Consider the following 26,600-nt stretch of genomic DNA (forward strand, 5'->3'; position numbering starts at 1 on the left):
TTCAAGGAAAACTTTGAGAGGAGGCAATGCACGAAAAGAAGAATTTTTCACTTATGTCACTGTTCTGCCCAACCTTGACTGGTATTTGCTACTTGCCACATGTGCATGTTTAGCAAGTATCACCATCGCAAACTCTGAGTAAATTAATATACCCAACCTGCTGCTTGCAATTGATCCTGATTGATTGATTAGATTGCTTGATAACAACTGTTACTGGAAGGCCTTCCATTAAAAATTCCAGATAATGGTTTTTCATTATCTCCAGGCTGGGAGACCATCTCCACTTATTGTTTCAGAATCCATGGATCCAAGTTTTGCGGTATCCGGGTGGGCCTGTCCAGGTCCTCAGTACTTACAGTTAAATCAACTACATCAAATTATTTCAGGGAACTAACACCCTGGGTGGGATTCTCCCAGCCCGGGGCTGGGCTGTAGAATCCCCACAACCGGGCCACATCGCCCCGACGCCGGCACGCGATTCTTCGCGGAGAACCGGCATAATTGGCGGCGCACGTTTGGCGCAGTGCCAGTCGCGGGCCGCTGTACGCGGCTGGGCCACTGACTCTCGGCCTGGCATGGGCCGAGCGGCTGCTCTAAAAAGGCAGAGTCCTGCCACCGCCGTCCACAACTGGTCGCAGCCGGCAGGAACTCTGCGTGCAGGGTCAGGGGGTAGCCTGTAGGGGGCGGGGAGGGGACACCAATCCCGGAGGGGGGGGCCTCCGATGGGGCCTGGCCCACGATCGGCGGGCCGGCCTCTCGCTCCCCGGGCTTATTTTCTTCAGCACCGGCCCCTGAACTCCCGCACCACGTTGCGTAGGGGCCGGCGCGTTGAGGGAGGTCACCGCGCATGTGCGGGTTGGCACCGGCACCACTGCACATGCGCGGATCCCGCAGCGCACAGTTCATGCCGGGATGGGAGGTTGGAGCGCTGTGAACCGCTCCAGCGCCATGCTGGCCCATTTAGGGGCCAGAATTCGGTACTCCCAGCTGCCCGTTTAAGCCATCGTGAAACGCGACAGCGTTGACACTCTGCCACCGAATGAGAGAATCCCAACCCCTTTTTCTACTGGAGAAGGGACCTCAAATGTTACTCCTCACAGTGAGATTAACAAACTTCGATTTACACCACCTTCGTGGCTCATCTGTTGTTTAAAAGTGGCAAGTAGCTTTAATATTAATGGACATGCGCTCCGTCACTAAAACTATTCTATTCAAAGATCATCCAGGAACGCAAATATGATACCTGACTTCTATTCTTCACCACTGTCTTCTTAAAGCACCCTCCATCCTCGGGGCAGCACGGTGGCCCAGTGGTTAGCATTTCTGCCTCACAACGCCAAGGACCCCGGTTCAATCCCGGCTCTGGGTCACTGTCCGTGTGGAGTTTGCACATTCTTGCCGTGTATGCGTGGGTTTCGCCCCCACAACCCAAAGATTTGCAGGGTAGGTGGATTGGCCATGCTAAATTGCCCCTTAATTGGAAAAAATGAATTGGGTACTCTAAAGTATTAAAAAAAGCACCCTCAATCCTCATGTCTGACATTAAATGCAAGGAGCTATGTGCTTCTTTGTTAAAAAGATCATGGGCTGGATTCGCCGTTTTGGAGACTAAGTCCCCACGCCGGCGTGAAAACTGGCATAAAACGGCCACCAATTCCTCATTTTGCTGGGGGCTAGCAGGGAAGCAGCGTTCACGTTCGACTGTTCACGTGTCCCGGACCACCGCCCACGGTGCCCCCAGCCCCGAATGAAGCCTCCCCTGGCCGCCGATCACCCTTCCCCGGCTGTGGTGGTCCCAGACTGAGTCTGCAGCCGCCACGCTGAGTTCACGACGGTGTGAGCACACGTAACCCATGCCGTCGGGAACTCGGTCAGTCGTGGACGGAACATCGCGGGGCAGGCCTCAGGCAATGACCTGAGGCGGTGGATAATCGGCACGGCGTACTCCTAAAGTACGCCGCTTTTCAGGGGGCGGTGAATTCAAAAACCGCCGCCACTCCCGATTTTGGCAGCAAAATGGTTTCTTCACCCCGTCGCCGAACGCAATTTTGGCGTCGGGAGCGGAGAATCCAGCCCTATGATTATCTCATCAGCCGCCTGTGTTACTTCCCCCCTACATCTAGCTCACTGGACCTAACCTCCTCTAAGGTTTTCTCTTGCCCTAACCATGAATTCACATCTTTCTCTAATTTCCCTCCCATCTCCCTAATGCCAATTCCAAACTCATTTTGCCCATGGGACCCATCTCTTACTTTCTAGCCCCTATTCCTACTAAACAGTCTGTTACTTATAGGGCTCCGATGTTGGTTGATATTATGAATACTTTTTCCTTTAATACTCCTGTCATTAACTACTGTTGGTAATTTCAAAATCAATAATTTTAGTGTGAATATCATTTTGTAGTCTGAATCAACATGTAATTTAGCATTACAAACTTGACATGGTTCGAAGCTAATCTGTGCTAATATTGACAGAAGCCATTTCCAGAGAGAAACCAGTTACTGCGTTATTGAAAACTAGCCAGATCAGTTAAATAGATAGGCTTAATTGTGAGATCATTAAATAATAATTATTTAATCAATATATGAATTAGTAAGGCTGGTAATGTAACTTGCAACATGGAAGTTTGTACCTTTTATAACGATAAACACACTTTATTTTAAGAATACTATTGTTAAAGTCATGAGAATTGTAAAATGCTACCTTTCCAGGCAGGCTGGAAAGATAAAAATAGATCTTATTAACATTGGACTGAAGCCTTTAATTCAATAATAAGCCTTTATTCAAGATGTCTCAATTATAAATATCAGATAGTTATGTTAACCAATTATTCTTCGACACTTAGTCTGACTCATCCCCTGGCTCCCCAAAGCCATCTGTAAGTCAGATGTATGATGGCATACTCTACACTTCCCTGTGCAATAACACTTAAGAGGCTGGACGCTGTCCAGACAAAGCAGCTAATTCTGTGGGTACCCCATCCCCACTTTTGTGGAGAAATGGTGGCATAGTGGTAATTTCATTTTTAAAAATAATCCGGAGACATAGAACGGGATTCTCCATCCACGTTCGCCCAGCGACTGAAAATCCCACCCGAGGTCAATGGACCTCTCCATTGTCCGCCTTGTGCCCATGGTATTCTTTTGACAGGCGGGGTGGAAGCATCCTGCCCATGGACTAATGCTCTGGGGACAGGAGTTCAAATACCACTATGGCAGCTGGTGGAATTTAAATTCAATTAATAGAATTTGGAATTGAAAGCTAGGTCAGGATTTTTTCATTCCCGCCGAACGTTAATGGACGTTTTGCTGGTTAGCCATTTTTTCCATATTGCTCACAATGAGTTCCACCCTCAGAAAATCCTGGCCCAAGACTCAATAATGGTGACCAAGAAACTATCATCAATTGTCACAAAAAAACCCACCTGGTTCACTGATAGGGAAGGAAATCTGTCATCCTTACCTGATCTGGTGTACACGTGACTCCAGACCTACAGCAATATGGTTGACTCTTAAATAGTCTAACAAGCGGCTCAGTTCAAGATGTGGGAATTAGAGATGGGCAACAAATGCTGGTATTGTGGGTAACACCTACATCCCATGACAGAATAAACCCCACTCTCTCGACCACTGATGCAGTTGCAGCAGTGTGTACTATCTACAAGATGCTCTGTAGCAACTCACCATGGCTCCTTCGACAGAACCTTCCAACCCACAACCTCGACCATCTAGGACAAGGGCAGCATATACATGGTAATACCTCCACCTTCAAGCCATGGACCATCCTCACTTGGAACTATATCACCATTCCTTCACTGTCACTGGGTCAAAATCGCAGAACTCCCTTTCCTAATAGCACTATGGATGTATCTGCACCACATGGACTGCAGCAGTTTAAGAAGGCAGCTCACCACCATATACTCAAGGACAATTAGGGAAGGGCAATAAATGCTCCCGTTACATCACTGGCAGGCGGCCGGGGGGGGGGGGGGGGGGGGGGGGGGGGTGTGCAGGGACAATCGATTTATGCTTTCACAGCCGCTTGAAACCAATTTGGACACCATGCAAGATTTTCCGCTCCTGATGACACAAAGATAGGTAGAAGATATAAGGTGACAAAGGGATCTAGACAGGTTAAGTAAGTAGGCAAAGACCTGGCAAATGGGAGTATAATGTGGGCAAATATAAAATTATCAATTTTGGCAGGAAGTATAAAAAAGCATATTATCTAAATGATGAGAGATCACAGGGCTCTGAGATTCAGAGGGATCTGTGTGTCCTAATGCATGAATCACAAAAGGCTAGTGTGCAGGTACGGCAGGTAATTAAGAAAGCTAATAAAATGTTATAGTTTATTGTGAGGGGAATTGAATACAAAAGTAGGGGTAATGCTGAAGTTGACCAGGGTACTGGTGAGATATCAACCGGAGTATTTTGTACAGTATTGCTATTTTGATTTCAGGAAGGACATGAATTTGTTAAAAGCAGTTCAGAAGTTTACTAGACTATTACCAGGAGTGGGCAGCTTTTCTTATGAGAAAACGTTAGTCCGGCCACCCTTGTATCCTCTGGAGTATAGAATAAGGGGTGACTTAGTTTAAACCGTTAAGACACTGAGGGGTCTTACATGGGGTAGAATGTTCCCTCTTGTTGGAGGATCAAGAACTAGATTTATAAATAAGGGGTCAGTCATTTAACATCGAGGAGGAGAATCTTTTTCTCTGAAGGTTTTTGGAACTCTCTTCCTCGAAAGGCAGTGGAAGCAGGATCTTTGAAAATTTTAAATGAAGAGATAGATGATAAGCAAGTGGGTGAATGGTTATGGAGGGGAGGGGGGAGTTGGGCAGGAATGTGGAATTGAGATTACAATCAGATCAGCCATGATCCTATTGAATGGTGGATCAGGCGTGAGGGGCCGTTTTGCCTACTCCTCTTAATTTATCTGTAACAATATACACTGAATCATATTAAACTGTTATAAAATTACCAAAAAATCATTAACAAAAAACAGCACCAAGTTAAATATAATTACACAATGCTTTTATTTTTATATTGCAAACATTTAAAACAAATTGTTAAACATTACTTCCATATTGATTACAAGTATGAAACATAGAACATAGCATTCTGCAAAATTGGACATATTTACTTAACACAGCACAATATGACAAATGGGAGGACAAAAAAAGCACCATTAATCACATTCCAATTATCTATCTTTCCAATTACAGCTCCCACCACTTCAAATGTGCACGTTTAAATCAAAGTCCCTTACATCAGCCAAAAAAGGGCTACATTCTCCATTCCTGAGGCAAAGAGCCGGCTTGAACGGAGAATCCGCGGGAGTTTCACGACAGGAAAATCGGCGTGAACCACTCAACGATTTTGGTAGCACCGGCACCGCGTGAAACGCCCGCGGAACACGCTGAAAACAGCTGGAGAATGGCCGCGTCCCAGGCTGCGCAGGCGCAGGGCTGACGGCCAGCACCAGTCGCACTGGAAAACATGGCACCCGCCGTGTTCGAACCCCAACCCGCCAATCACGACCCTACAGCCCATCCCCTGGCCAACCCCCACCAGTGTCCCCAGCCCAAGCAGAAGCCCCCCTCCAGCCAGCGGGACGAGTGTGGCGGTGCTGGACACTGTCACCCACCGGGTTCCCGACTGCTGGGGCCACACGTGGGTGAAGCATCGTGGGTGGGCCAGCCAATGATGCGCCAACAGTGTTGCAACGGCACGTGTCTCAATGATGCCAGTTTGGAGGGGGTGGAGTATGGCAGGCCGGCGTCAAACCGGTGCCGGCCCCGATTCCGGCGTCGGAATCCATTCTCTGCCCGATCGCTGATCCCGATTTCGGCCTCGGGAGAATCCCACCTAATGTGATCACCTGTTTCCACTAACACCAGTTTCAAAGTTTTCCACAATAGTATCTTGTGTACTCTTGTTTATTTTGGACTGAACCAGCGGTGTTTACTCAGCGTTTCACATCTCATTACAGTGCACTGAACATAATAAAAGTTTTACTGAGGCAGACTGCACTTCCCTTAAACTTCACATTTTCTTTGTACAATTTAAAACACATGTTTAATATCCACAAATAAGCCTACAGATGTTTCTCATTTTCTCTTCCATTCATTTCCTGTACAACATGGAGAGCTGGTCTTTCACTTGTCTTTCTCAAGCAGCAAAAAAGAATAAAGTGAAAGAAGTAAGGACTTAGGAAGCTGACCTACTCTTGGAAAGCAGTCCTGATATTTTAACTGTCTTCCCTTTGGCAAGATTTAAAACTGTAAAATACAAATTCTGCTCAGTCACCACTCAAGGTCAACTAGCTGGAATTTAAATGATTATTAATTTTATTGATGCTACCACGTTATAGCGGGCATAATTTATGGACAGTAAATCAAATTTACACATGCACGCCTGCTGTAAAATATTGGGACTGTACTTGCTAGACTTCTTTTGCGACAATGCTTTCTATGGAACTCAAGAGTCTGAAAATGTTTCATTGTTATTTACATTGTACATATCTTTGTTCCCATACCTAAAGAATAACTGCACTAGAAACGCAGGGGGACATTGGGACCTTCAATTATCCACTAGGCAAGTACATCACCTCTATTATGATGATTGTGAGTGCTTCACTGTAGTTTAATCTCTTACATAAATTCTAAACAAGCCTATAATCATACCAATATAAGCACACGAGTATTAAGATTGTTTTTTCAATTTCATATATGTTGCAGTACATTTATCTTGATATAAGTCATGTGTTGGATGTTTTTTACTGTACTTTATCACTAAGACAAATCCAAGTGCAGTCACTGAAAAACTCTACTGAAATTAACTCAAGTAACAATGCATAATGTACACTTGATAAGTTTGATATACTGTAATTGGCTTGAAAAGATTCTTTAAAAATAACTTCCCAAACAATAGAATATTATCAATTGTAATTCATCTTATTCCATTTAACTATTCCAAATTCCAGAGTAAGACATCAACTTATTGAACGCTGGCAACTACACCACCCTTTGTTTGCTTGTATTTCAGTACATTCACAGCTGTAACTAAATACTGTAAATCTGGCCTTTTACAGTCTCTTCATCACTGGAAATATGTAGGAATCTTGCACAATCGCTCCTTTTCATTTATTAGTTACAATTGTCAATAGAATAGTTAGGAACCCTCCTCTCCTATCCCAGGGTGGAACAAATAAGAAAGTGTATCGCGAGATGGGTGAACAACCTTCCTCTTCCCACCCTTAAAAGGTTAGTCTGAAAACTGTTACATGCTCCATCATATCTGAGATCTGTTGAACTGTGTTATTCTGTTGGTTCATATTAAACAAAACTTTTGATTTATACTTTCACACTACCAGATAAAATATTTCACAGCTTTTTATTTTTACGAAATGGTTTGCGTGTAAATTAAATTCCAATGTGCCTGACATTTGTGGTATGTGCAAATGATTTAAAACAGATACAATCTAACTAGGCAGTGAGGGGGAACAGGGCTAATCAACTATGAACATAGTCCTCGGGATTGTAATTATCACTTGGGGGACAAAACCCAGCAGCTACAGCAAAAGTGAACACTCCATAGTCAATGGCTGCTTCTGAAGAATTCTTCGTAGGATCTGCCACATACCACACGCATGCACCTTCAATGGAATATCCTTAAACAGCACTGGATGGGGTACTTAAGCGTCTGCCTATGTAGATTCTAGAAAGAAAAACAAATGGGTGAAAGAATTGGATTCATGATGTGGCTTACTACAGCCCAAACCACGAGCAGTACCCTGTGGCTATTACAGATTACTGAGATTATTATATTTTGAGAATAGCTTGGTATGTTGTAGTTTGGATCAATAATTTAGCATTCTGTGCTGGATTCTACGGTCTCCCAGTCACTTGTTTCTCTGCGGTACGCCGTCGCTGTTCGCTGGTGGTGGGATTCTCTCTTCCCACTGCTTGTCAATGGTATTCCACATTGAAGTCATCCCATGCCACCGGGAAACCAGTGGGCGGGGGTGCACTGCCAGCAGGGAAAGAGAGTCCCAACGGTTGGAGAACTCTGGCCTAAATCTGCATATTTCCTGGAGAATCCCGCTGCCAGTGCCATTCGCTGGGAACGGGATTCGCTACTCCTCCTGCTTGTCAATGGGATTTCCCATTGATGCCGCCCCATGCCCCCGGGTAACCCCTGGGCGGTACGCGCTGCCGGCAGGAACTGAGAATCACAACAGCTGGAGAATTCCAGCCATCCAGTTGTGTTCTCCATAAGTTCAGTACTAGGACCACTGCTTTTCGTGATATGTACTAAAGACTGATTTTTGTGACTGGACACAATTTCAAAATTTGCTGATGACACAAAACTTGTAAATCCTGTGAACTGTGACGATAGCCATAGACTTGATTGTGGACGATAGTGATAGACATGAGGAGGACACAGGCAGGATGGTGAAATGGGCAGACACATGGCAGATAGAATTTTAATGTACAGAACTGTGAAATTATATATTTTCATAGGAAGAATGAGGAGAGGCAATATAAACTAACTGTTACAATTCTAAAGAATGTGCATGAATAGGGAGACTTTGGTATATATGCACAAGTAGTTGAAGGTTGAGAAAATTAAATGAGATCCTGGGCTTTATAACTAGAATACAAAAGCAAGAAAATTATAATGAACCTTTATGAAGCACTGGTTTGGCATCAACTGTATTCTTGCTTCCAGTTTTGGGCATTGCACTTTAGGAAGGTGAATCCATGTATTGAGAAGGTGCAGAAAAGATTTATGACAATGATTCCAGGGATGAGGGACTTGAATTATGTGGAGAAATTGAAGAAGCTGGGTATTTTCTCCTTAGAGAAGAGGAGGTTGAGATGATATTTGTCGGAAGTGTTCAAAATCATAAGATGCGCTGACAGAGTAGACAGAGAGAAACTGTTTCTAAAGAGAGGTGAGAACCAGATGAGTTATTTATATTTAAGGTGATTGGGGCTGGTTTAGCTCATCAGGCTAAATCGCTGGCTTTTAAAGCAGACCAAGTAGGCCAGCAGCACGGTTCGATTCCCGTACCAGCCTCCCCGGACAGGCGCCAGAATGTGGCGACTAGGGGCTTTTCACAGTAACTTCATTGAAGCCTACTCGTGACAATAAGCGATTTTCATTTTTCATTTCAAAAGAATCAACGGTGACATGGAAAAACAAGTTCTATTTACCCACTGCCTACCTGAGAGGGTGGTGGTGGTGGCAGATTCAATTGTGGGGTTTAAAAGGGAATTAAATAAGCACTTGAAGAAATTTGCAAGGTTACAGGGAAAAGGTGACGGAGTGGGACCACCGAATTACCCTTGCAGAAAGTTGGTGTTAACTCAGTGGGCCAAATGGCCTCCACTGTGCTGTTACCAGCCTATTAATCTGAAGGAACTGGAGCTCCTCTACCATTTAGGCCTATGTATAATGGTAACATTTATACCTGTGGGTTAAAGAACTCTGAACACATACCCCTTTATTCATCATTGGTTGGGATAAGATTTCCTCTCTCAAGAAAGTATTTTTTAAACATGTGGACATCAAATTTTCACAGGGTTCACCAGATCCCCAATGAAACTTTAGCAGAAACTGAAGAATACGCCCATTTTTAGCAGTTTTCCTGTATTTCCTCCAATCTCCCGCTGAAGAACTCCTGTGGAAATTCCAGATGAGTCCGTCTACTGGTAAAATTGTTAAGCAAACTCTAGATTAATAAAGGTGAAAAAAAATCTTTGCCAAATAGTCAATTTTTAAAATTCTTTCTACATAAGGTTATTATAAAAATGTGGATGTGAACAAATCTCCTCCTGAATGGTTAAGGACAGGCCAAGTGTATTTGTATTTTATATATTTTCAACTTTACCCTTTGGAGCAGGAAGGGGTACAACTTTGGCAGCGGTTCTTAATTTCCCACTGTAAATACAGTGAAAATCCAGCAAAATGGGTTCCTATGGACCTGCTAGTTAGAGTGGAAAATACCGTGTAGAAATCAATTCTGAATGCTGGAACATTGAGCAAGATATCACAACTAGCTGTGTGAGGATCAACAAGTCTGTATTTAGGGATTCACATCGATTGCATTAAGCATTCAAGATGGATCAAAGGGAGGCATGAGGCTGATCACATCAGAAAACTCGGCTTCACTGACAAAGCTGTTTTTTTAAATTATTGAATAATATTTATAACTGCGTGTCAAAGTGATTTCTGAACCAGATATAGTACAAATGTGCTCAATTTTCACCAAGTATCTGAAGTTGGCCAAATCGGTACAGCGAAAATAAGCCCTTTCAATGAACATTCGAATCAGTGTAGTAAATAGATCCTGATGTAACTCTAACTCTAATAATCAACAAACTGATGGCTACTTACCCCAAACCAATAGCTAATATGTGGGAGATGAGCAATGAAGGTAAGAAGACTTTCAGAAATTCAGCTGAGAAAATTCCACCTTTTTTCATGACTCCCGTGTTCCTCATACTCAGACTGGCAGAACGCTTTGGGTGTTTGAACTGGAATTCCCTATTTCAGAATACACATTTTAGCTGGTGCAGTGTTGTTACAAATATTACAAAGTAACAAAAATGATGAATGTTACAACGAAAAGCAAGCCCTTTGGCCTGTCAATTGTGCGCTTGATCTTTTTTATAGGAAACATCCAGTCTAATCTCTCTTGCCTGCCTGCTCCCTTTACCATTTAAAGCTTTTAGTTATGAAGCAATGATCTAATTCTACATTAAAATAATTTATGCACTTTGGTTCAGTAGTTTTTGGCAGAGAATTCCACATTCTGGCCACATCTTCTCAAGGTTCTTCTCAAACGTTTCTTCCGTGTTTTATGTCCCATCATCACTCTATTGCTTACCAACAGAAATAATCGACTATCATTCATCCCACCAGAATCCATCATAATTTTGAACACCGTTATCTGATTGGGCTCCATTTTGCTGATCCTATATCTGCGGGTCATGTTGTGGAGACACAGCAATTAAAGGAGGGACAGAAAAGGCTAATAATGGCAACAAGTTTATACTTACTTTGGCGGGATATTTTCTGGCCTGCTTGACCAATCCCAGATCCAATCAGCATTTTTCTTCATTATATTTTCGACCTCTCTCTTTCTCTCAAGATAATCTTCTTCGGACTGAATAAAGAGATAATGAAAATATTATTAGATATACGGGCGGGATTCTCCAATTCGGGAAGCGGTTCTGCGGAATCCTCGGGGAGGTGCGGGGGGATCGGGCCCCGGGGGGAGGGACCCCACGGTGTCCTGGCCCGCGATCAGGGGGCGGGCCTGTGCCGTGGGAGCACTCTTTCCCTCCGCGCCGGCCGCTGTAAAGCTCCCCCATAGCCTGCGTGGAGAAGAACCTCCCTGTGCATGTGCAGGAATCACGCCAGCGGTTCTGGAAACACGCTGATGTTCCTGCGCATGCGCCAACTCGCGCCGGCCGGCGTAGGTCCTTTGGCGCTGGTTGGCACAGCGCCAATCATTGCAGCACCGGCCTAGCCCCCGAAGGTGCGGAGGATTCCGCACCTTCCAGGCGGCCCGACACCGGAATGGTTCACGCCACTCTTTGGCGCCGGTACGGCCCGCCCGCCGGATACCGGAGAATCCCGGCCACAGACAATGGTATTCAGACTTGCACATTTCACCTGATTATAGAAGCAAATCTATAATTTTGGGAAAAAAACAACTATTTAATTTTAATTTTTTTTTTAATAAACAATTTTATTGAGGTAGTTTTTGGCTTTATAAACAGTTACAGCCATCATCAGAAAGAAAGCAAAAAAGGCAAAAATGTGCAAACATCCACGTACTTTCAATACTTCCATCGTAACATATTGCACAAGCCCGCTCCCCTCCCACCGGTACTACCCGCCATATTTTCCCTCCTACTCTACTCTACCCCCCCCCTCCCCCCTGCTGGCCCCTTGCCTGGACCACAAACATTTCACTCTTGACCGTATTTAATTTGTATCCTGAGAACTGGCCGAACTTCCTCAGCATTCCCAGTATAGTTCCCATCCCGGCCACTGGGTCCGACACGTACAGGAGCAGGTCGTCTACATAAAGAGAAACCCTGTGTTCAACCCCGCCCCTCACCATCCCCTTCCAACCCTCTGCGGCTCTCAGCGCAATCGCCAGCGGCTCTATGGCCAGCGCAAACAGCAGCGGGGAGAGCGGGCAGCCCCGTCTGGTCCCTCGGTACAACCTAAAGTACTCCGACATTTCTCTGTTGGTCCTGACGCTGGCCCTCGGGGCCTGATATAATAATTTGATCCAATCCACCAATCCCTCCCCGAACCCAAACTGTCCGAGCACCTCCCATAGATAGTCCCACTCCACCCGGTCAAAGGCCTTCTCGGCGTCCATTGCCACCACTACCTCCACCTCTCTACCCGCCGGGGGCATCATTATCACATTGAGCAATCTCCTCAGATTGGCCGCCAGCTGCCTACCTTTCACGAACCCCGTTTGATCCTCCCCAATCACCTCCGGTACACAGTCCTCCATTCTACCCGCCAGTACCTATGCCAGGAACTTGGCGTCTACATTAGTCAGGGAGATTGGCCTGTAGGACCCGCACGCCTCCGGGTCTTTACCCCGCTTCAATATCAGAGATATGGTGGCTTGTGACATTGTCGGCGGCAGGGTCCCTCTGTCCTTTGCCTCATTGAAAACCCTTGCCAAGACCTGGCCCACCAGCTCAGAGAACTTCCTATAAAACTCTACTGGGTATCCATCCGGCCCCGGGGACTTCCCCGACTGCATAGCCTTAAGGCCCCCCAATACCTCCTCTACTCTAATCGGGGCCCCCAGCTCTTCCACTCGCCCCCCACCAACTGTTGGGAATGTTAACCCGTCCAGAAACCTTTTCATCCCCTCCGGTTCTTCCGGCGGCTCCGAAGTATACAGCTTACGATAGAAGTCCCGGAATACCCTATTCAATTCTGCCGGGTCCTCCACTTTGCGCCCCCCCTCGTCCTTCACTCTACCTATTTCCCTGGCCGCCTCCCTCCTCCTGAGTTGCTGCGCTAACAGTCTGCTAGCCTTTTCCCCATGCTCGTACACCACTCCCCTCGCCTTCCTAAGCTGTTCCACGGCCCTGTTCGTGGATAGTGCCCCCAGTTCCGCCTGTAGTCTCTGCTTCTCCCTGAGTAAAACCTCCCCCAGGGACTCCGCGTGCTCTTCATCTATCCGACCCATTTCCCTGACCAATCTATCCATCTCTGCCCGGTCTGCCTTGGCTCTGTGGGCCCCAATTGAAATCAGCTTCCCCCGCACTACTGCCTTTAGCGCCTCCCACAAGGTCGCCGCTGAGACCTCCCCCGTGTCATTCACCTGCAGGTAATTTTTTATACATTTCCGAAGCCTCTCGCAGATCCCCTCCTCCGACAGCAGTCCCACATCTAGCCTCCATTGCGGGCGTTGATAGCTCGCTCCCCCGAACTGCAGGTCCACCCAATGCGGGGCATGGTCTGAAATGGTAATTGCTGAGTATTCCGTGTTCTTTACCACCCCCATACAGTCCCTGCTTAGTACAAAAAAATCTATCCTGGAATATACTTTATGGGCGTGCGAGTAAAACGAGTAGCCCCTTCCTGTTGGCTGTCTATCTCTCCAGGGGTCCACTGTCCCAATTTGCTCCATAAACCCTTTCAGCTCCCTTGCCATTGCTGAGAGTCTACCCGTTCTGGGACACGACCGATCCAAAGTCAGGTCAAGGACCATGTTAAAGTCCCCTGCCATTATTAGCCTGCGAGAATCCAGGTCCGGGATCTTCCCCAGCACTCTTTTAATGAAGTCCACGTCATCCCAGTTCGGGGCATATATATTCACCAGCACCACTCTTCTCCCCTCCAGTCTGCCCCGTACCATCAGGTATCTGCCCCCCCTGTCTGCGGATATGCCCTCTGCCTCAAATTGCACGCGCATGTTGATCATGATTGCCACCCCTCTGGACTTCGAGTCCAAGTCCGAGTGGAAGACCTGGCTAATCCAGCCCTTCCTTAGCCTGGTCTGGTCCGACACTTTCAGATGTGTCTCCTGCAACATAATTACGTCCGCCCTCAGGGCCCGCAAGTGCGTGAACACCCGCGCCCTCTTAACCGGCCCATTCAGTCCCTTGACGTTCCAGGTGATCAGCCTGGTCGGGGGGCACATCCCACCCCCCCCACCCCGCCGGTCAGCCATAGCCTTTCTCGGGCCGGCCCCTGGCCCGTGCGTCGCGCCATTCCTGGCCCGCCCTTTGGCTGCCTCCACCCTCGACCTCCTTTCCAGTGCCTATTTCAAGTCCCTCTCCCGAGCAGAACCCCCCCCCCACCCTCCCCTAACCCCATCCCCCGATACCCCCACCCCTGCCATCTACTGGCTGAAGCTTCCCCCCCATCTGACTCCCTTGACTAGCCAATCTGCTAGCCCGGTGACTCAACACTCCGGTGCCTTCCTGTCTCATTCCCATTGTTTCCCCGTCCTCCTCCCCACCCACTGGGGCAAGCCGGCTCCAGTGTCTTCCGCGAGCTGCACAAAAAGCACAAACCAGCCCAAACAGGAAAAAAAACAGAAAAAAAAGAAAAAGCACATAAATATATACCCAAACCCCCCCCATAAGAAACAAGAGAGCACAAAAAAAAGGGGGGGGGGGGAAACCCCCCAAACCAATGTCCATGAACAAAGGAAAGAGTCTCAAATGTTCCGCTTGGCCCCTTTGGCCCAGCAAACCGTTGAGCAGCAGTTCAGGCACATTCGGCGTTCCTTCCCACAGAAATCCTCGGGCCCTAACTCGCTGGGGTTACCCCACTTCCGGCGATTTCCAGAGCTCCAATGCAATTGCACGCCCATCAGCCACATAACTGCTTTAGTGTCAGGGCTTCTGTCCCTTTAAATATGAAGATCCCATCTCTAGGAGCTACTGACCAATCGGAGTGCTGGCAGCCCTTCACTTCCAGCATCGTCACCGGGAGTGGTAGCCATTGTTGGTCTGCAGTCAGCCTGGACCATCAACAATAGAGGAGGCCCTGGAATGGAGGCAAGGGTTCAGGGCTGTCCACGGTTAGTCATGCAGGCTCAGGTGAGGGTTCGGTTTTGAGGGACCAATCCTTGCCACTGGGAAAGCCCTCCATAGCGGAAAGAGGCCCTTAAGGTGTCATTAATTAACCACTTAAGGGCCTCAATCGGATTCGAGGACGGATGCCACCCTTAACCTTCTTCAACTCTGACATAATTGGAGGGAGTTGGGAAAGTGATGGACACTTCACCTGCCCCCACCACCCCCAGCCTGCCACACAGCCCAGAGGCAGATTTAAATTCTGCCCAATGTAATTTGACAGTTCCTTACAAATTTTGAATCCTATAGTTATAAGATATATCTCAAAATAAGTACTCACATCACTGAATCACAGAGACATTACAGCATAGAAGGCAGCCATTCAGCCTGATGTGTTTGTGCTGGCTTTTCGAAGGATCAATTCACTTCCTGTCACTCCCCTTCCCTCTCCTTGTAGATTTGCACATTCTTACTTTTCAGATATGCGTACACTGTACTAATACTCCCTTTCAGCTACCTCTTGAAAATGGGCAATTATTTCAAATTGATTTTAATATTTTCCTGGGCTCTTGACAAATTTATTTCACATACCTAATTTAACTTCTCTCCACTCAAAAATAGCAAAAAGAACTGTGCAACATTTATGCAGAATTAACACAGCTCACGGGCACGTGCTGCCATTAAATATTTCTGTATGAAAATATCATTCGGACACAATTTCTAAACTCGTTTTTAATGTCGTTAAGTTTTTTTAAGTGTCCCTTTAACTTTGACCTTACTTTACATTACAGCTACAATTAAAAACACATCTGGATGGTTATTACATATTTGCAATGCCTAGTAATATGTTAAATATATTGCAACTCTGTGCACTTACTGTTACAGTTTTCCATTGTAAGTTACAACGTTCATATTTATAATGGAAAGTGCCTAAGCAAATTTGTCACACTGTAATTATATCCTTCCATTAACATATCCTTTGCCATCTCCTAGTCTCCATAATGTATGTGATTTTGCAAATTGAGTGCTGTTTATTAGTACCATCAATTATTGTTATTTCCATGCAACTACATTTGACTAGTTTTTTCACGCAGCTTTCTATTGTGAATGGAAGGTTAGTTTTTGAAGCTTCCAATGTCAGAACTGAGTTTATTATTGTGCCAACTATAACTGAAAAATTCTTTTAACAGATTAAAAGATTTGTTTAAAAAAAATCACATTGTCTGGAATTGTGTCACTGGAAATAATACGGGAAAGATAAATGTTCTTCATCACTCATTAAAGAATAAGCAGCCTAAGCATATTCAGCATAATTATGTCATGTTACCAGTGTAATCATTGTTACTGGTTATGGCTGATATCTTTCAACTTATACTTTTTTTAAAAACTGTGATACCTATTTCAACTTTTGTGAACAGTTTGCAAGCTCGCAAATAGATGGAAGGGAATTTTGATCAGATTTTAATTGAAATATTAACAATTCAGTTGTAGGAGCATGATGTGTTTTTAGGGATGAAACAATTTCCTCAATTTTTCTCACCTGCGAACTGTTTTTCTCTCCATTGCTATGTGTATCCACCTCTGAACTGCAGCGAGGCTGCTGAGGAGTCAAAGAACGTGGAGGGCTGCAGAGAATCAAAACAATTCAGAAATGTCAATATTATACTAGAAATATAAAACATTGGCTTTAAAGAAAGAAGTACTGTCACTGAAAATTACATTTTGGCCTGTATTCTCCGTTGCCAGTGTCAAACCAGCTTCCTGCTCCATGATCAATGTACTTTATCAGCATGCAAAGAATATACACAATTTAAAAGAACCGCAGTACAAATCCATTAATAAAAGAAAATGGTTTTTCCCCAATATGTGAAGTAACAACACTTTTCCTACCTCAGTTCTCATGTACAGTGAGATTGCACCTCCACTCAATACGTATTTATTAAAGCACGCACTTTCACCTGAGTTTCCGACTGAGTTCTAAACTTCAATTTTGAAGTTATCCCCTTCCTCTTTCTAAAACAGCAGTCAAAAACCAATTCTCAGGCACTGTTAGTGCTGCTCAGTAAATGGTGGCTGAGAAGTGCAAGAGAAGTGTGGTGACTAAGCCCTTTGCAGAAGTTGATTGTCAGCCTGTATTCAGGTTGATTCCCGGGGAACAGGTAGCATTGCAGAACACAGGCAATAACAATGGAAGAATGCTGTGCAGAGCACACAGGAGTTGATACAAGTCCGTGCTGCACCTTTAAAATTTCTCCCCAAAGTATTTTCTTGGCTTCTAAGGCCATCAAGAGCTAACTGCATAGAGAATCACGTGACCTGAAAAAAAAATAAAAGTGATGGGTCGAAACCAGATGGGCACTGAGAATTTTCCACTTTCACCAATCAGATAAGCCCGTCAACAAGTCCAGCACACTTGATGCAACGTAATTCAGTCCAATCTACTGTTAACTCTAACCGCAGTGCACACTTGTGCACCAGTATGAATTACCTACTCCTTCTACCATTTGACTGCTGGAAGGAATAATGCTAGCTATCCTGCGATGCATTTTGCGTTGAAAATAAATGATGAGGATGGTCATTAAAAAGAGGAGAATATTCTCTCATCATTGATTTAAATCCAGTTCTCAAAAATACAATTGTATTTTTGACCCAATGCACCATCCAGTTTCTAATGTTTCTAATTTGTAACTGTGAGCAGGTATGCAGCCTTATGGAAAACACATCAACATCCCTTTTGCTGCCTTTTTGCCATCCTTGCTCTCAGATCCTTTCGAAAGAATACCAGCATCGACTTGGTTGCAGTTTTCTGGCAGCCGTTCAAGTGTAACAAAACATATGTAGTAGAGTTGGAGATTTGGTTTCAGTCTTGTCTGCTGATAAATTACGAAAACACACTAACTGACAGCACTTGGGTTTCCAACATTAGTTCAATTCCCTTTTAAATTATTGAGAGTTTCTTTACTCATGCAAGAATCATTAGAATCAACATTCAGCACAATACATGGGCTCTTATCACAGATTACGTGTGGAACAATTTTAATGCTGTACCAGTTAGAGAATATATTAGGCTCTTGGGTACAATTCTCAGCACAAATCTCACAATTTGGTAAATGAGCAGCAGATGGATGGTGATATGAAAATTAAACAGCACATATAAAAGGCAGAAATGTTTCACGGTAACAACAGCAAAAATCTAGGGAACAGCATTGTGGGCTCTGTGGAACGACGCTGGTGCTGTCACTGTTTAGGTTATTAACGTGCCTGTGCACGAAGGAACAGATTTTACGCCATGGCACAAGGCCGGTTTATACACATACTTTATTAGTGTTCCTGGGACATCTCCAGAAACATGCCTGGAACAACAGGACTCTGTTGTCAGATGCCAGTAACAGCTGCTGACTACTCAAGGTGCACTGAATGGGGAAGGGGTACATAAAGTGTCTCATAGTGGATAACGGGCATGAATGAGGTACTCGTGGGAGTGCTGTCCCTGATTTACAGGCAGATTTCCTTTTGGTTCCTGTTCCAACTGGGCTCGAGCACATTGAATGCCTCCCACTGTAGCAGCAGCTCACAGCTATGCTGCACTGAAGTCTGACTAACTCATGGGCAACACAAGGCAAGACACTTGAGAAAAAATGTTTTGAAGTGAAATGTTTCAGAATAGCTATCAGACATTTTCTGGCAAAACACATGTCCAATGAGAAAATCAGACCAGTGTCAGATCTCCCTAAAGGAGCTGCTGAGGTAGTTACGGGCATAGTCTCACAGTTTAACTAAGGAAACTTTGGCTTTAAAAGGCAGACAGAAGGTCCCTGCGTGGATAAGCAAAGACGAAAGGGAAACAATGCTTGAAGGAAAAGCTGCATGATCGTGAGCTCAAAAGAGAAAGCAAATGATAAATCATTGAACAGGTGACACACACACACAATATCCAGATGCCAAACGAATGGGATACAAAGCAAAAGATTAAATAGAACCTACAATGTCAGTTGTAGGGTGCGATTCTCCGGAAAGATTTTGAATTATGGCATTATAGCATTAAAATTGAATTATGGTAGCGAACGGCTGCTGTGAGATTCCTGGGCTCGGCCCAGCAAGGCCGGATATGGTATTCAACGTTAATTGGTCCACTTAGTGAGGCCCCACAGGCTTCTCGCTGCAAACGAAGTCTCGCCAGCCGATTCGCCTGCACGCGCTTGCCAGGCCCTCGCTAACAAGGCCGAGCAGCACTTAAACAGCTCATGCTCAGACAACACCAGCCAGCTCGCAAAAATGGCATCCAGGAGACCGGCCCCAAGATTTGGGAATGCAGATCTGGCTGGGGTGGCCCCTAGACGCAGTGGAGGCCAGGAAGGATGTCCTGTTCCCCCAAGGGTCCCGGAAGGTCAGTCACATGGCAGCCAGGGCTGCCTGCATTGAGGTGGTGACGGCTGTGAGCACCGGGAATGTGACCAGAAGGACTGGTCTCCAGTGCCGGATAGAGATCAATGACCCAGGCAGCACCAGTGAGTCAAACCAACCCACACCCACTTCTCCATGCAACCCTCAAACCTGCTTCTACCCCACCTTTCCCTTCAAACCCCGGATCCTTCCTTGACACGAACTCCGTCCCTCCCCACACCCGTGGTTAACAATGCCCTTTCTGTGTCTCCTCAGGAAAAGCTCTCCCACAACCATCGGGAGAGGGCCCAGATTGGCGGTGGGGTGCCGGACATCAGGATCCTCATCACCTTCGAGGAGCGTGCTCTGGAGGTGACGGGTGTGGACGAGGACAGTGTGGTCGCACTGTGGAGGCTGGCGGACACCGCAGAGGTGAGGAACCACCCAGAGGACCTGTCAAACATGAGTTGTTATTGCTTACTGACTGACCCATTCCTCCCACTGACCACGGGCCAAATTCTCCGGTGACCGTTGCAATGCCCGGGACCCGGTGCCAAAAACGGCGCTGATGACACCGGCATCGGGCCCCGCGAAACATCGCGTATTCTCCGGGCCCGAATGGGCCAGCAGCGGCGTTACGCCATTCACGTCGACGTCACCCGCTGACATCGGGCGACGTAACCAACGCCTCCCGGCGTGACTACACAAAAGAGGCCCCCCTCCCCAACCCACCGGCACCCGCACTCTGTGATCTCTCCCTCTCCTCCCAACCCACCGGCACCCGCACTCTGTGATCTCTCCCTCCCCCCCTCCCCAACCCACCGGCACCCGCACTCTGTGATCTCTCTCTCCCTCTCCCCCCAACCCACCGACACCCGCACTCTGTGATCTCTCTCTTCCTCTCCCCCCAACCCACCGGCACTCACACTCTGTGCTTTCTCTCCTCCCCCCCCCCCCCCACCCCCCCATCCCCCAAGGACCTGTCACCCACCTCCATGATGAACGGCGTCAACCATCAGCACTGGTTGACGCCGTTAAATACCAGTTCTGATTAACGCCAACGAGACCCGTGGCCACGTCGGCGGGACTTCGGCCCATCCGGGCCGGAGAATAACGGCAGCACAGAAACCCATAGCCTCCCCCCGGCCCCCGCCATTCTCCGAGGCGGGCGGCGGGATTGGCAGAACGCCGACTTTTTGCAGGTGGGAGAATTCTGGACATGGCAGGGGCGGGATTTTGGCGGCCCCAGGCGATTCTCCGACCCTGCTGGGGGTCGGAGAATTTCGCCCCATATGCCCATTCTCCCACAGCTGTCATCCCCGGCCTCCACCAGCGCAGATACACGCACCACGGTAGGAAATGTTTGTGGTCAGGCTTCTGGGATGGCACGGTAACACAGTGGTTTGCACAGTTGCTTCACAGCTCGAGGATCCCAGGTTCGTTTCCCGGCTTGGGTCACTGTCTGTGCGGAGTTTGCGCGTTCACCCCATGTCTGCGTGGGTATCCTCCGGATGCTCTGGTTTCCTCCCACAGTCCAAAGATGTGCAGTTTAGGAGGATTGGCCACGCTAAATCGCCCTTAGTGTCCAGAAAAGACATGGGGGGATTACGGGGATAGGGTGGAGTTGTGGGCTTAGGTAAAGTGCTCTTACCAAGGGCCTGTGCAGACTCGATGGGACGAATGGCCTCCTGCACTGCAAATTCTACGATTCTATGATCTGGTGAGAACCACACAGCTGCTGATGGAGGCAGGAATCCCCAGGCAAGACAGCAGTCGGAGGTCTGCTGAATCCCAGGACCTAGCTCGGTCCCAGCCTGATGCTTAGCCTATGGAAGAGGTGATTCCGGAACTAATGGAGACGATAGGGAGCAGTCAGAGGGAGATGTCAGCGACACCAGCAGATCCATGGCCGATTGGAGGAGTCCCAGAGGCTACAGGCACAGGAGATGTCGTCGGCAATGCGTGGTACTGAGGCCAACACTGCTAGGGTGGTGACTGCACTGGAGAGCCTGGTGCACGACATCGGCACCATTAGTGAAGGCGTCCGAGGCGTCGCGCAGTCGGTGACAGCCATGGCTGAGGTTCTCGGCAGAATGTCCTCATCGCTGGCGGATGTCACCCAGTATCAGGCTGACCTTGATAAAGTTCCGCGAGACATGTCCCAAGGTGATGCAGAGCATATCCCAGTCACTGAGGAGCATCGCCAAGGGCATCAACACGAAGGTGTAGACCATGGGGAGCCGTCAGGGCTGGCAGTGCCAGATTATGCAGGGGCAGCTATGGCTCGAACCAGCAGCCCCTCCATCCCAAGGTGAACCCCAGGGCCCTATGACCAACCCGGACCAATCCCACGGACTGCCGATGGTGGCCACCAACTCGCCCGGGTTTTACCCCTCTGATGACGCCTCGTCTCGAAGCCAGCACCCGGAGCAGTGCGGCATGGCTATGCATGTGCCGCCAACAAGTGAGCCGGGGCCCTCCGGTCCCAGAGGACGCCCGCTGGGGCATCAAAGGCCATGGGAGGTGGTAAGCAGCTGGCTGCCTCCACGTCTGATGTGCATCCCGGGGACAAACCTAGATGTAGTGGTACAGCTAGGAAGGCAAAGCACATAGAGAATCACTGAGGGCACCAGGGAAGGGGGTGAGGGAAGAGGTTGGGGGTGAGAGAAGAGGTTGGGGGTGGGGAGGGGGACGGCACCACTGGGAGAGTGGGGAATTGTTACACATAATAAACACTCTTGTGCACAGCTAGTATGATGCCTCTGTTTCATCTTCCACAATGCGGGCCGACCTCCGAACACGCCCCATCTCTCCAGGCCTTCACCCAACCTCCGGCCGTGGACGTGTCACCGGAGCTGTGCCCCATCCCCTGGGTGTTCGGATATTGGCTGCTGCATGTGTGGTGTTGCCTTCCGCAGTGTTCAGGCACAGTGGCCAAGAATCGTGGTCTGATTAGGATGCTAGGCATTGACTACCACATGCTACACGCCCGCCTACCCACGGGAACCCACTTGGGTTTTGTGAAGTGGCTATCTAACCACGATTGCCAATTCTTTGTTAGCAATAGCCTTCAGCTGCATGGCCAGATGCCTTGGCAGTCGGTAGGGGTTATTGGTGGTCAGTGGGGCAGGCAGGCAGGGACAAGGGTTGCCCCCAGAACAGGTTCATACGATTAGGGGTTGGCATAGTGTTGCCATGCACGGTTGCCCCGCTGCACCCCCGCAGACCTTGGGTAGGGTGCTGTTTCCAAGAGCCGGTGCAGACTCAATGGGCCGTATGGTCTCCTTCTGCACTGTAAATTCTATAATAATCTATAATAGCACCTCCTCCACTCCCACCCATGATGGCCCACCCCTGTGGAGTGTCTCCTACCCCCCAGCCGAGGGTCCTCCAAACCCCACCAGGCACTCGGGTGGCACGCCCAGCATACTTGGGTTCTTTGCTTGTGAGCAAAGATGGCGGGCGGGATTCTCCGACCCCAAATCCCACCCCGTCGCCCCGACGCCGGCTGCCATATTCTCCGGCGCCGTTTTTTGGGCGGGGGCCATTGACAGCTGCTCCCCCCCCCCCCCCCCCCCCCCCCCCCCCCCCCCCCCCCCCCCCCCATGCTCAGGGCTCCGATAGGCAGAATGGCCGTCCATTTCTTGAATCACTCAACTCACTCACCGGCGGAACCTGGCAGGCGGGTGTACGTGGGCGGTCCTTGGGGCGTGGGGGATCTGACCACGGGGGAGCGGGGGGGGGGAAGCACGTTGGCCTGACCCCCGATCTGCGGGAGAGCTTGTTCCGTGGGGGCACGTCTTCCTTCCACGCCGGGCGTGAAGAGAGCCCCCCGCGCATGCGTGAGTTTGCGCCGTCCCTTCGCCGCTGGCTGTAGCGGCGCCAAGGTGAGAAATCCTCACCTTGGTGGGCCGTTGACACCTGAGTCGTTGGCACCGGTTTTCCCGCCGGCATTGGGACTTTGCCCCCAGAAGGGAGGATCCCGGCTGGCTACTCCACCTCTGCTCCCGCCAGGTTCATGTTTTTAAAAAGGAGGACTAATCGGCGCCAACGTGACCACTTGCTGGGAGGCCGATGAATGACGAGAGGCCGTTGGATATGGGATGGCTCCTGTTAATTGTATGGAAATAAGACTTAAATGGTGATAATTGTTTTTTTCGCCACGCTCTGGCGAGATCCTGATTTTGCCTACGGGAGCGGGCCGGTTGCATCGCAAACTGTTTGGCGCCTGGCGCGGTTCTCGGTTTCGGCCTCTCCCGCTATTCACCAGCCTCGTTTCACTCGAGCAACGAGGCCGGAGAATCATGCCCGTTCATGCTATTCTCCACTGAATCTGTGCGACTGACATTTTATAGCTAGGTAATGAGAACTTCGAAAATGATAAGTTAATGGATGAACAAAGGACTTCAATAAGTGAAATAACACTGAAGTGGATGCATTATATGAGGTCATGGCTGTGAGAAAATAAACTAGATATGAGCATAAAAAGTAGGAACAGCAAGGCTGAACCGCCATTCAATATGTTTACATCGACTCCACTTTCCTGCTATATTCCAATTAGCCTTGATTCCCTATGTGCCCGAACATCTCTATCAATCTCCGTTTTGAATATACTCAGAGCATCCACTGCTCTCTGGGGTTCAGAATTCCTAAGATCCACAAACCCCAGATTGAAGAATTTTTTTCTATCTCAGTCCAAAATGGCAAGCCCCTTATCCTGAGAAGATGGAGTAAAATTTTATTCAACCTGCTCACAGCAAGGCAGAATGGCAGCGCATTTGCAGCCTAGAGGTTTGCGCAGTGAATTTTGTTTCAGTGGGCTTCAACCGAGACACGGCATTCGCATCCTGCTTTCAGGTTTTCTGGTCAATTAGAGAAGGCAGGTGTGATCATGATCCGCACCTGACTGTTGAAGCTTCACTCTTTATAGCAGGCTTGTCCAACGTGCAGCCCATGGGCGAGGTGCGGCCCTCCCAATCCCTTCTATGTGAACTCCAGAGTCAGTTTTCAAAATGCCAATCAAACAGCTACATTTGCTTGGAAGATTCTGTATGGAGCTGTTTTTTTGTGAGCCTATCAGCAGCTGATGTGAGAGAGAAACAATCAGTGATTCTGGGAACACTAAGCAGCCGCAGCAGCAGCGATGAGTTTGGGGCCTGGTAAGCCGAGGGCTGGGGAGCCAATTGTCAGGGAGCTGCGGAGTAGGGTCCAGGGTGCACAGGTGTTGGGGAGCAGTGATGGTGGGGAGTGGAGCCCAGGCATCCAGAGTGGGTCAGACTGGGAATCATCCAGAAAATACCTTCTCCTGACTTCCCAAAGCGTGTCCACCATTTATAAGGTGTAAGTCAGGAGCGTGATGGAAAATATCCTCTGTTTGCTCCACACCTTAAACATTCACTCCCTCCACCACCAATGCACAGTGGCAGCAGTGTGTATCAACTACAAAATACATTGCAGCAACTCACCAAGGCTCCTTCGACAGCACCTTCCAAATCAATGACCTCTACCACCTAGAAGGACAAAGGCAGCAGATATATGGGAACACCATTACCTGCAAGTTCCCCTTCAAATTACACACCAGCCTGACTTGGAAATGTATTACTGTTCATTTACTGTTGTTGGATCAAAATTCTGGAAGGTCCTTCCTTACAGCATATGATGGATATCTACACTAAATGAACTGCACTGTTCAAGAAGACAGCTCATCATCACTTTTCTAGGGCAGTTAGGGATGGGCAATAAATGCTGGTGTAGTCAGCGATGTCCACATCTGTGAAAGAATAAATAATAAAATAATAGCTTATGTCTTACATCTACCACAGGTCCAGCAAGTTTCCTCATGGGCTGGTGGTGGAGGAGGACCTCCAATGTCTTGGAAATCACCTCCACAACAATGAAAGAACTCTCAGAACAAATCCCGTGAGAACACGTTTGCTGAGGCAAATGTGAACCTGCCATATCTCTATTTTTAAAAGCTTTCCAGCCTCTCGATCATTCACCCCATCAATTTTCACTGCTCCCTTACCTTTTTCAACCTGGCGAGTTCCAGAAGGCCAGGAAATCTGTGCGCTGGTAGTTAAACCAGAATACAAATTTAAAATTGCACCTAATTCCCATTCAACATATATTAATAGTACATCTGCCAGTTCCACATTGGTTTTCTGCACACTGGCGAATGTTAAATGCAGAAGACAACCGGTTCATCTGTCTTCCTGACATGCCAACAACTAGTGCAATTTTCACTCCCTGCATGCACTGACACCCACACATCCTAGCAGGATAAAACTGACCCTTTGAATCCAGTACTAGACCCTCCAGTCTTTGAACATCTAACCTGTCACGCCCTGTATCATTTAGTTTTATTTCACAGATCAAGAGTATTCAATGTTCTCTTTCAATATGACAAAGAGAGATGCAGACACACCAGAATATTTTTAAAATTGCAATTAAAGGCCTACATAAGTGTTTTTGTTTCCAAATATGCAGAGCTGAGAGATGTTCAATGTGCAGCCTATGTTATCAAATCATCATCTTAATTAGCAACACTTAATGGCGCCTGTTAGTGTGGGAATCCGTTAGTGTTGCATATCTGTTTTGCCGTTAAAGATGTTAGTCACCACAATCTGTATAAAATTGTCTGTTTTGTCTGGACAGATGAAAATGGGTTTCATGGTGACGCAGTGTGTCAGTGAGCTGAGACTCGTGATTTAAAAAATCAGCAAACAACTTCAGAAGAATACAGTCCCTTCCTGTAAATGTCCATAAGGGCAAGATGCTGAGGCTATGTTACATCTCTACCCGAGGCTAGATGATTTTTCATGTTTCTTTCATACAGAATCTAAAGCCATGGCACTGAATAATGCTGCTGTGATCGAGTGGTGCAATAGGTATAGTTGAGAGAAATACTGGACACTCTGGCCAGGAAGTAGTGGGGAAATGAGGGCTTGGAAGACAAGGTGAGCTCATTGAAAAGATAAATTTATCTGGTCCTTTTGGGAACCTTATCAGGCCCTTAACTAATTAAAACACACCAATATTATTGTGTATTTTATTTTACGCACTACCTATCTTAGCATTTGCATGCACCTCCTGACTGTACAACTTCCTTGCCATTTGTTTTGCCTTTTTC

General features: G+C 47.5%; 1 protein-coding gene across 1 annotated transcript in view; it reads right to left on the reverse strand.

Annotated features, from left to right (window-relative positions):
- Positions 1-5,022: 5,022 nt before the first annotated feature.
- The window catches only part of bnip3 (BCL2 interacting protein 3), a 64,553-nt gene continuing 42,975 nt past the window's right edge, over positions 5,023-26,600 (reverse strand). The window contains exons 3-6 of the mRNA XM_038773534.1: positions 16,629-16,713; positions 11,075-11,181; positions 10,410-10,559; positions 5,023-7,724 (exon numbers count right to left, since the gene is read on the reverse strand). Of these exons, the coding sequence (XP_038629462.1) occupies positions 7,679-7,724; positions 10,410-10,559; positions 11,075-11,181; positions 16,629-16,713 (388 nt within the window). The 3' untranslated portion in view covers positions 5,023-7,678. The remainder of the gene's footprint in view (positions 7,725-10,409; positions 10,560-11,074; positions 11,182-16,628; positions 16,714-26,600) is intronic.

This window comes from Scyliorhinus canicula, chromosome 16 (assembly GCF_902713615.1).
Source record: "Scyliorhinus canicula chromosome 16, sScyCan1.1, whole genome shotgun sequence".
Taxonomy (NCBI): domain Eukaryota; kingdom Metazoa; phylum Chordata; class Chondrichthyes; order Carcharhiniformes; family Scyliorhinidae; genus Scyliorhinus; species Scyliorhinus canicula.